This window comes from Ranitomeya variabilis, chromosome 2, assembly GCF_051348905.1.
Source record: "Ranitomeya variabilis isolate aRanVar5 chromosome 2, aRanVar5.hap1, whole genome shotgun sequence".
NCBI lineage: Eukaryota > Metazoa > Chordata > Amphibia > Anura > Dendrobatidae > Ranitomeya > Ranitomeya variabilis.
In genome coordinates this window covers 528,925,543-528,937,732 of record NC_135233.1, presented here as the reverse complement: position 1 = coordinate 528,937,732, position 12,190 = coordinate 528,925,543, and the positions used below count along the sequence as shown (strand labels likewise).

General features: G+C 46.2%; 1 protein-coding gene across 1 annotated transcript in view; it reads left to right on the top strand.

Annotated features, from left to right (window-relative positions):
• CCDC73 (coiled-coil domain containing 73) overlaps nucleotides 1-12,190 on the top strand; it is a 1,082,716-nt gene that overhangs the window by 917,148 nt on the left and 153,378 nt on the right. The window contains exon 7 of the mRNA XM_077281634.1: nucleotides 4,930-4,968. Coding sequence (XP_077137749.1) covers nucleotides 4,930-4,968 — 39 coding nt within the window. The remainder of the gene's footprint in view (nucleotides 1-4,929; nucleotides 4,969-12,190) is intronic.

Genomic DNA, 12,190 nt, shown 5'->3' with positions numbered 1-12,190 from the left:
TATGGAATTTAGATTGTGAGCTCCAACGGGGACAGCGACGTGTGCAAACTGTAAAGCGCTGCGGAATATGTTAGCGCTATATAAAAAAAACAAAGATCAATCCATACCATCTGGGGTACAGAGAGGAACAAATAACATCTAGAACATCTACAACAGTTGTGAGGACCTTACCGAGAAGCTCAGCAGGGAGGTACTACAACACACAGGCGCTAGAGCAGGCGCTAGAGGAAGGCTACTGATTTCTACCTGGATAAGGGGACTTTGGATTTGCCTTCAGACTGGCTGGACTCTGCCTACCCTGTGGTCTGTACCCTGGACAGTGGATGCTGAAGTCTTCAGTAAAGGTAAAGACTTTCATTATCACCACCTACATTTCTGGGAAGCCCTGGGGATACACTTCACCTGTGGGAAGGTATACCATCTTGCTGCCATAAGCAGCGTCGGTCACCCTGACCGAATACCACAGTTGGCGTCACGAACATTTCCCCTTTAACACCTTCATGACCTTGGGATTTTTCATTTTTCCGTGTTCGTTTTTCACTCCCCTCCTTCCCATAACTTTTTTTATTTTTCCGTAAATTTGGCCATGTAAGGGCTTATTTTTTGTGGGACGAGTTGTACTTTTGAATGACATCATTGGTTTTAGCATGTTGTGTACTAGAAAATGGGAAAAAAATTCCAAGTGCAGTGAAATTGCAAAAAAAGTGCAGTCCCACACTTGTTTTTTGTTTGGCTTTTTTGCTAGGTTCACTAAATGCTAAAACTGACCTGACATTATGATTCTCCAGGTCAGTTCGATTTCATAGACACCTAACATGAATAGGTTATTTTTTACCTAAGTGGTGAAAAAAAATTCCAAACTTTGCTAAAAAAAAAAAAAGAAATTGTGCCATTTTCCGATACTCGTAGCGTCTCCATTTTTCATGATCTGGGGTCGGTTGAGGGCTTATTTTTTGCATGCCGAACTGGCATTTTTAATGATAGCATTTTGGTGCAGATACGTTCTTTTGATCGCCCGTTATTGCATTTTAATGCAATGTCGCGGCGACCAAAAAAACATAATTCTGGCGTTTCAAATTTTTTTCTCGCTACGCTGTTTAGCAGTCAGGTTAATGCTTTTTTTAATTGATAGATTGGGCGATTCTTAACGCGGCGATACCAAATATGTGTAGGTTTGATTTTTTTTTTTATTGATTTATTTTGATTGGGGCGAAAGGGGGGTGATTTAAACTTTTATATTTTTTTTATTTTTTTTCACATTTTTTTTAAACTTTTTTTTTTTACTTTTGCCATGCTTCAATAGCCTCCATGGGAGGCTAGAAGCAGGCACAGCACGATCGTCTCTGCTACATAGCAGCGATCTGCTGTTCGCTGCTATGTAGCAGAAAATCAGGTGTGCTGTGAGCACTGACCACAGGGTGACGCTCACAGCTGCCGAGGATCAGTAAACATAGAGGTCTCCAGGACCTCTATGGTTACAATACTGAAGCATCGCCGACCTCCGATCACGATTCTGCCAGCGCCTATTACGGGCACATGTCAGCTGTTCAAAACAGCTGACATGTCCCGGCTTTGATGCGGGCTCACCGCCGGAGCCCGCATCAAAGAGGGGCTTCTGACATCGGACGTACTATCCCGTCCGAGGTCAGAAAGGGGTTAAAGGCCTCTCCCAAATTTATCAAACGGATGTCCCCCTAGGGCCACGGACCGGGTCAGCCACCGTGACATCGCCCGAACCGAAGGACCCGGTGCCGAGTACCCCATTGCCCTACTCTGGGGGGGGCGATCCAATTTCACAGGGCTCAATGTTGTGCATCACGTCCATATGTCTCTTGCTCCAACTGGCAACAACAGTTCTTAAGATAGTTCCTCACATTCAGATGATAGATATCATGACTGTAGCATTTGTATCAAGCTCCAACCGACAACAATAATCAATATAATAGTTCTTCACATCCAGACAATACATATCATGGCCATAGCACATGTATCAAGCTCTAGCTGACAACAACAGTCCTTAAGATAGTTCCTCACATTCAGACGATAGATATCACAGCCATAGCACATGTATCAATCTCTAGTGGCAACAACAGTTCTTAAGATAGTTACTCACATCCAGATGTTAGATATCACGACCGCAGCATGTGTATCAAGCTTGAGCCGGCAACCACATATAGTACAGTCCCAACCAGGGTTCTCCAAATGTCATTTATGGGTTCAGTGATGGGCAAAGTAGCAGACTTGTATTCCACAAGATGGAGCCATGGTTCCTTGGGACGCTCCTTAGGCTACTTTCACACTAGCGTCGGGAACAACCCGTCGCTGTGCGTCGGGCCGACGTTCCCGACGCTAGCGTGGTCTCCGCTGCACAACGGGGGCAGCGGATGCATTTTTCCCACGCATCCGCTGCCCCATTGTGAGGTGCGGGGAAGTGCGGGGAGGTGGGGGCGGAGTTCCGGCCGTGCATGCGCGGTCGGAAAAAGCGGACCGTCGGGAGCAAAAAACGTTACATGTAACGTTTTTTTCTCCCGATGGTCCGCTACCACACGCCCAAGCGTCGCAAAACGGACGCGACGTTTGGCAATGCGTCGCAAATGCGTCGCTAATGTTAGTCTATGACGAAAAAACGTATCCAGCAAGAACTTTTGCTGGATGCGTATTTTCGGCAAAACGACGCATTTGCGACGTATTGCAGTTAACGCTAGTGTGAAAGTAGCCTTAAACAGATCTCTTTGCAGAGAGAGTCAAAGACTTTTTATATCCACAGCTCCTATTCATGACATTCTTTCATAGGATTGAAGTAGGTGGGGAGAGGTGATCCTTCATTGTTGGATTGTTCAAATAATCTGTATATTTATCCTAAGGGTACCGTTACACTAAACGATTTACCAACGATCACGACCAGCGATACGACCTGGCCGTGATCGTTGGTAAGTCGTTGTGTGGTCGCTGGAGAGCTGTCACACAGACAGCTCTCCAGCGACCAACAATGCCGAAGTCCCCGGTAACCAGGGTAAACATCGGGTTACTAAGCGCAGGGCCGCGCTTAGTAACCCGATATTTACCCTGGTTACCATTGTAAATGTAAAAAAAAAAAAACACTACATACTTACATTCTGATGTCTGTCACATCCCCCGCCGGCGGCTTCCGGGAAGCAGACGCCGGGGGACGTGACAGACATCAGAAGGTGAGTATGTAGTGTTTTTTTTTTTTACATTTACAATGGTAACCAGGGTAAACATCGGGTTACTAAGCGCGGCCCTGCGCTTAGTAACCCGATGTTTACCCTGGTTACAAGCGAACACATCGCTGGATCAGCGTCACACATGCCGATCCAGCGATGACAGCGGGAGATCCAGCGACGAAAGAAAGTTTCAAACGATCTGCTACGACGTACGATTCTCAGCGGGGTCCCTGATCGCTGCTGAGTGGCAGACACAGCGAGATCGTATGTATATCGCTGGAACGTCACGGATCGTGCCGTCGTAGCGATCAAAGTGCCACTGTGAGACGGTACCCTAAGTTGTGTAGCTTAGTAAACTGCAGAGGGCTATTGCAATATGTAATCAGCATGCAGTCACAAATTAACATACAACAAAAGTCAACCTACTGTCTCATATGAAACAATGGCTCAATTGAGGCCTCTGAAATACTATCAAGAATAATGGAATGATTGCTTTTACCTTTACCTTTATCTTATGTATACATAAGATCCAGACCTCACGTCTACTCCATGCTGGAATAGTCTGCATCCCTAAGGCCATGTGCACACGTTCAGTATTTTTCGCGGTTTTTTCGCGGTTTTTCGCTATAAAAACGTGATAAAAACGCGAAAAAAACGCTAACATATGCCTCCCATTATTTTCAGTGTATTCCGCATTTTTTGTGCAAATGTAGCCTTTTTTTCCGCGAAAAAATCGCATCGCGGAAAAAAAAGCAACATGTTCATTAAAATGCGGAATTGCAGGGGATTCCGCACACCTATGAGTGCATTGATCTGCTTACCTCCCGCACGGGGCTGTGCACACCATGCGGGAAGTAAGCAGATTATGTGCGGTTGGTACCCAGGGTGGAGGAGAGGAGACTCTCCTCCACGGACTGGGCACCATATAATTGGTAAAAAAAAAAAGAATTAAAATAAAAAATAGTCATATACTCACCTTCGATGTCTTCCCGCCTCTCCGCTGCATGCTGCCACTTCGGTTTCTATAGCTGGTGTGCGGTGAAGGACCTGCGATGACGTCGCGGTCTTGTGATTGGTCGAGACCGGTCATGTGACCGCTCACGTGACCGCGACGTCATGGAAGGTCCTGAACCACACCGGCATCTATAGGAACGGACGCCTGCAGGTGAGTATAGCCATTTTTTTTATTTTTTTGTATTATTTTTAAACATTCTATCTTTTACTATAGGTGCTGCATAGGCAGCATCTATAGTAAAAAGATGGTCACACTTGTCAAACGCTATGTTTGACAAGTGTGACCAACCTGTCAGTCAGTTTTCCAAGCGATGCTACAGATCGCTTGGAAAACTTTAGCATTCTGCAAGCTAATTACGCTTGCAGAATGCTAAAAAACCGCGAAAAAAACTGAAAAAAAACGCAAAAAAAAAATGCGGATTTCTTGCAGAAAATTTCCGGTTTTCTTCAGGAAATTTCTGCAAGAAATCCGGACGTGTGCACATACCCTAAGAGCCGTGTATTCCGCTCTACGTCCATTGATCCAGTAGTCTTTAGAACAAGGCCAGCTCCTCACACTCATATTTTTATGGTAATCGGGGCACTGTCAACTGGGGTCTGATTTTATTTGGATCAAATCAAATTTGATGACACAACCAAGCTAATCTCTTCACTTATATCTATTTATTTTCTTTTAAGCTTCATGTTGTTAGAATTAAGGCTTGACCAATATGTACATTTACTTCTGTAGATTGTGAAATACAGCTTGCAGAAAAAAGTACAAGAAATGGTAAGTACGCCTACAGAAAGTAAAGCTATATTTGTCCATTTTAGGCTCTGTTGACAGTAAGTTCAAGTCTTCTATTGGAGATATATGAAACACACACTACAAAGCTTACATTTTTGACTAACAAATGTTTTTGTATTTTTTACTATATCACATGAAATACAGTAGATACGAACTTACTCAAACTCTTCTTACTATTCATGCTTTACCCCAGAAGTCACAAAATATCTAACTTTAAAGGGGATGTCCAGTAGCAGACAACCCCTTTAAAGTTAGATATCTTGTGATTACCCCAGAAATCAGAAAATATCTAACTTTAAAGGAGTTCTCCACTACTGGAAAAACCCTTTGATTAATGATTACGATTCATGCTGTACCAATTTAGGACCCCAATAAAAATAAAAACAATGAATATTCACTTCACACTGCAGTGCTGTTCCAGCTATGTCTGCATAACTTTTCCTGGTGGGAGGCATAACATTATTGTGTCACGTGGTTATGCTACAGCCAATCATTGAACACAACTCAACAATATTCTATAAGGGAAGTCATCTAGCCTGACAGAATTGTAAAGGTTGCAGCCAATAAGTGGCCGTTGATTGACTGCAGCACACATGTGACAGAACAATGTAAAAATCTACTTGCAGCACTCATCACGGACATCAAGGAGACCAGATCATCATACCCACAGACACATGTAGCGTGCAAAAATCCAAGGAGCTCATTTGGTTACAATAGCCATAAGCAAAATAGAAGTTGTGAGGCAGTGACCCCTGTTACAGCTAGCGGGTGCTGTTTGTGCTCTCCAGAATGCGCACAGAGGCGTAGTGAGGCCATGAGGGGGTACTGCAGCCACAAATGGTGAAGCACTGACTGATTAAAAGCCTTGTAGTGAAGGGGGAGGGGTATCAGTGTTGGTTTGGAAGCAGACAGTGCAGTTGTCTGCAGAGCACTCCCTGTGTGAGGCAACACAGGGGCAAGAGGAACCAAAGAGACTGACACCCTGCATCTAGGGCTGTTTTTTGTTTACCCAGCTACGATCTGGAGGATACAGCGTGCTGTGCACTGCGTGAGTAAAGAGACTTGGTCCCGGCATGCGGTCACAGAGGGAAACTGGACAAAGGGAAATCCGGCCTGTTTAAGGACTGCAAGCCATGTACTATGTATTCTTATGGACTGTGTGAAGTAACACATTAAAGGAACGTTTGTTTAAACTTGCTTGGGTCACTGCCGTTTTCGCTGCATACGGTGATAGCGCTGCACTACATATGGTGGAAAGAATGCGGGCCGTGTGAACTAAGGCATACCCCAGAGAGTGCTGCAGATCGTTGTGCAGGTCTGCTGGAGAAATGGAGGAACTTTTTGGAGCAGGTTGTGCTCAATCAGTAAAGGATTCAGCAAGAGGTTCTGCAGCAGGAGATGCAGTGGCAGCAGGAGGCGCTGCAGTGGAAGCTAGCAGAGCTTCAGCATGGTAAAGGAGACCCCTAAAGTGAGGGGCGATTAGCAGAGTCCTGAAGAGACCCCAAGGTAAGGGGCGATCATTGGGTGTGCCAGTGGTCCTATGTAGAGTCTCGATCCGCCAGGTCTCAGGCAAATGACTTATTGCAGTTGGTGGAGGAATGGCTCCAGCCTGAGTTTCTTTCCCCGTTCGAGATGATGGAGAGAATCGTGGCTGACCGGATGATGAGGGCTCTGCCGGCAGACATGCAGTGTTGGGTCGGGCTGAGGGACTTAAGGTACCGTCACATTTAGCGACACTGCAGCGATCTAGACAACGATGCCGATCGCTGCAGCGTCGCTGGAGAGCTGTCACACAGACAGCTCTCTAGCGACCAACGATGCCGAAGTCCCCAGGTAACCAGGGTAAACATCGGGTTACTAAGCGCAGGGCCGCACTTAGTAACCCGATGTTTACCCTGGTTACCAGTGTAAATGTAAAAAAAACCAAACACTACATACTTACATTCCGGTGTCTGTCGGGTCCCCCGGCGTTCTGCTTCCCTGCACTGTAAGCGCCGGCCGTAAAGCAGAGCGGTGACGTCACCGCTGTGCCCTGCTTTACGGCCAACCGGCGCTGACACAGTGCAGGGAAGCAGAACGCCGGGGGACCCGACAGACACCGGAATGTAAGTATGTAGTGTTTGGGTTTTTTTTACATTTACACTGGTAACCAGGGTAAATATCGGGTTACTAAGCGCGGCCCTGAGCTTACTAACCCGATGTTTACCCTGGTTACCAGTGAAGACATCGCTGAATCGGCGTCACACACGCCGACTCAGCGATGTCTGCGGGAGATCCAGCGACGAAATAAGGTGCTGGCCTTCTAGCTCCGACCAACGATGTCACAGCAGGATCCAGATCGCTGCTGCGTGTCAAACACAACGATATCGCTAGCGATATCATTCTTAAGTTGTTCAGTGTGAAGGTACCTTTAGGCACCCTGGAACTGCTGATAGTATTGATTGAGTGGTATAAACCCACTCAGGACATTGCACCAGAGCCCGGGCATGAGGCTAGTAACTATTTGGTGATATCTAAGCTCATGGTCTGCAGGAACACTTGCCATGAGTCTATGTGTGCCCAACTAGTCTGTATCACCAGGTACTTGTGAATGGGTGCAGAACAGAGGCTCTCCTGGACATGGGGAATAAAGTGACTCTGGTCCATAGGTCCCTTGTTGCTGGGGACAACCCCAAAGGACCGAATGTGGAGGTGATGGGCAGTGACCCTGTTACAGCTAGGGGGCGCTGTTTGTGCTCTCCAGAATGCACACGGAGGCATAATGAGGCCATGAGGGGGTATTGCAGTCACAGGTGTAGTTGTGATTACAAATGGTGAAGCAGTGACTGATTAAAAGCCCTGTAGTAAAGGGGGAGGGATGTCAGTGTTGGTTTGGAAGCAGACAGAGCAGTTGTCTGCAGAGCACTCCCTGTGTGAGGCAACACAGGGGCAAGAGGAACCAAAGAGACTGACACCCTGCGTCTCGGGCTGTCTTTTGTTTACCCAGCTGCAATCTGGAGGATACAGCGTGCTGTGCACTGCGTGAGTAAAGAGACTTGGTCCCGGCATGCGGTCGCCCAGGGAAACTGGACAAACGGAAGTCTGACCTGTTTAGGGACTGCAAACATAAAGCCGTGTACTATGTATTCTTATGGACTGTGTGAAGTAACACATTAAAGGAACGTTTGGTTTGAACTTGCTTGGGTCACTGTCATTTTCACTGCATACGGTGATAACTCTGCACTACAAAGGACAGCATGCAAACTTGAGTGAACTAAATCAATCTTCTTTTATTCTGACAAATACAGTGCAATGTTTTGACAATGCAAGTCTTTTTTCAAGCATACCAACATAATCCAAACAGCAGGTTTAAATAATACTGCTAATTAATGACACACCAATTAAAACCCATTTCACCTCCACCTCCTGACAAAACCATCCACCAACAAACAAATTACCTAAAAACTCCTTGCATATAATATACATTACATATAATACGAATGAAAACATTAACATACATCAAGGCAATTTACAAACACATAGATCACCGATCCCAGATAACATAAAACAAGTAACATATCACAAAGTTTTCTCATAATGCGTCTGCATCTTTGTAGTTATGGCAACAGGTCTGCCAAGCCAGAGATTCCCCGGATATGAGTTAACTTTATGCACGCTGATATTGTCGAATCCTGGACCAGATCTGCTTGTGCCATCCAATAGCAGTAACATGACTCATTATACCACGCACACGCAGATACTGCCCAATCACAGAAAAATCTATATCAATACCATCGTGACAAGACCACCTGACTATAAATAACGGTCACATGACAGCATGTCTAATATGTCAGAGATAGAAAAAAGTATACATATTAAAATATCAAAGCAAAAAACTTTGAGGTTATTAATGGTTATCTGAGGCATATTCTGCCATGCTGAATGCACTTGGGCATGCAAATCATCAATATCAGCTGTTGGCAGCTCTCTTTGCAATTACCGACCAATAACATCCTAGATGAGCATGATGGGAGACAAGTCCAGAAATGCTACAGACTATGATGACCCACTTAGGCCACACAGACTGCTCATAGTAGCACAAGTTACATGTGGCCTGGTGATATGGCCTTGAAAAGTGGCTTCTGGTACACTTTGGAGAAATATCTGTACCATTGGTTCCACAATTCATCCATTCTGCACAAGAAATTAAATTGGACATCACATATCAAGCTTTAGGTGTCAAACAGCGTCTACATAAGGCACGAAAGGTCATTTCCACCACTCTGGGCTATGAGCCAGCTATCCAGCTACAAGTATGTCTGGGTTGGTCTCCACTAAGCCAGGCGTTATAGTAGCCAAATGTCATGGCTGTCGCCTCGGCCGGCAGGTTGTCCTCAGCAGAATTAAATGGGAAAGTTGAGGAAGGGATGCAGGATCAGCCTGTCTCAATAAGCAATGTCCAGACCATAGGTGCAATAGGAAGAAAAGCTAACTTTTATTGGAGCAGTTGATGGTGATACTTAAGGTACCTTCACACGAAGCGACGCTGCAGCGATAGCGACAACGATGCCGATCGCTGCAGCGTCGCTGTTTGGTCGCTGGAGAGCTGTCACACAGACCGCTCTCCAGCGACCAACGATGCCGAGGTCCCCGGGTAACCAGGGTAAACATCGGGTTACTAAGCGCAGGGCCGCGCTTAGTTACCCGATGTTTACCCTGGTTACCAGCGTAAAAGTAAAAATAACAAACAGTACATGCTCACCTGCGCGTCCCCCGGCATCCGCTTCCTGTACTGTGTGAGCGCCGGCCCTAACAGCAGAGCGGTGACGTCACCGCTGTGCTTTTACTTTCACTTTAGGGCCGGCGCTCAGTCAGAGCAGGAAGCGGACGGCAGGGGACGCGCAGGTGAGTATGTACTGTTTTTTTTTTTTTTACTTTTACGCTGGTAACCAGGGTAAACATCGGGTTACTAAGCGCGGCCCTGCGCTTAGTAACCCGATATTTACCCTGGTTACCAGCGTAAAACATCGCTGGCATCGTTGCTTTTGGTGTCAAACCTGACGATACACGCCGTTCTGACGACCAAATAAAGTTCTGAACTTTATTCAACGACCAGCGATATCACAGCAGGATCCTGATCGCCGCTGCGTGTCAAACTAAACGATATCGCTATCCAGGACGCTGCAACGTCACGGATCGTTGTCGTTCTCGTTGTAAAGTCGTTTCGTGTGAAGGTACCTTTACAGCTCTCCACTGTTATTCAGTACACTGAGCCAGCATCCCCTCATGGTGTGATGAACCCAGCTCTTTTCCGGCAATTTGTAGTAGCTCTCATCACTTCCGCTGCGTATACTGTAGCACTATACGTGTGTAAGGGGGTAAAGAGGCTAGTTCATGCCGCACACTCCTTGCCCAAGTCCTTGCAAAGCTGATATATCTGATATATGATACTGTGGAATGTATTTGATATGTTTTATAATGCAATGTACAGATGTTAATGTGTCAAGTAGTTATAGGGAAAGTATAGGATTTAGCCCACTAGGGGGGCACAATAGAGTAAGATAGAAATAGACCAATAGGATTTAGCTAGATAGTAGGGGCCAACTGGGAGTAGTTGGGAAGCTTCCTGGAGTTAGTCACTAAAGGCTGGGAGCCAGAACTGGACAGTTGTGTCCCGTAACATTCAAGCTGGGGAGCCCCACCGTCCAGGGCTTGGGGGCTGACAGTGACATGGCAGTGGAGTAATATGGGGCAGCATCAAGATGGTAGCAGCTAATTTCGTGGGAACAACCCTAAACGTCCGGTGTCTATGACCTAACAAGGAATGGGGGAGCTATACTTCTACTTCACCTCAGGAGAGAGGAGCGGGCCCTGAAGTGGGTTAGTCTGACCAGTAAGGAAGCTGCAGTACTGAAGGTGACAGTACGACCCAACGATATTCCTGGAGGAGTGAGGGACAGCACAGGGAACAGAATGGTGATATATTGTGAAGAGCCTTGTGCTGTTTCTGTGGCTAAAATGGATGAGTGGGGTAAAATTGTTTTGTTGAAACTGTATTTGGACTCTGTCATTGTGTAGTGCTGAAGGAAAAGAAGGCCCAGCAGTCCAAGAAGGCCCCTCATTACAAGTAAGTGCACAACAGAAGGGACAGTGTGTTTATGAGACAGAGGGCCAGGGTGCAACAGAGCAGCCACCGTTAGCCACAACTACCCCCCTGGCCTCTGTTTCACATGCCCTAAAACTTCTCTTCTGAGCCTGGACCTTGGCATCCACGGTACCTCAGGCTTCACCGGAAAGTACCTCCGCTCTCTTCCCACCTCTGAGAACTAAGGATCTTGTCTGGATATCTCTCCTCTGATTCCTAACTGATGTTGTCTGGCAGTTCAGCACTTTTTGAACCACGCAGGACACTATGTTCAATGCAGCTGCACAGATTTTGCTGGAATCCTGACACTGACCACAGCAATGGCACTGGCTAGCCTGCTTGATCTCTAGCACCACTCAATCCCTTGGGAAGGACTCTCCATAGTGTTGCCCACGTGGTTCCCAGACCAATCTCTGGCTATTATTGTTTCCAAGACAAAAAGCAGGACTTATCATGGAAGTGGATAGACCTCTATTCTAACCTCCATTGCCATCTTGCTCTGCATCATGATAGTCTTTGAGAGCAATGGCATAAGGTCAATTGAACATCTGTGTCGACCTGCAAAGGGAGACGTCACAAATGTCTGTATACTCTGATGGTGTGAGAAGCCAGCTCTTCGGCCATTTTTACAAACACACGTGTAATTAGAGTAAGGGCTTGTGTGAAGATTGGAGGGTAGCAGTCCCTGCAGGAGAACCACTAAACCAAGGAGAAGAAACTCCTGGGAATGTCACATAAATCCTACTACTGGGATTGTGAGGTGGCATAATGTACTGTAGCCAGATCACTCCAGTGTTCATTCCAGGTACACTAACAGTTTGGTTTTACATTGATTTAGTGGTGGAAACAGTGGTGTGATCCTTTCTCCAAAGGTTCCCAGTAGCTGTTTTACAATCTGACAATAACAAGCACGAATGGCATGCTATCATGGCCTGCAGCGTTTCCGGACTTGATTCTCATCAAGAAAATCTGGGACATCACTGGGTGGCAATTACACAGGAGCTGCCAGCAGTGGATCTTGACAATATTGCTCAAGTACAATCAGCATGGTGAAACATTTTTCAGACAACCATTAATAAC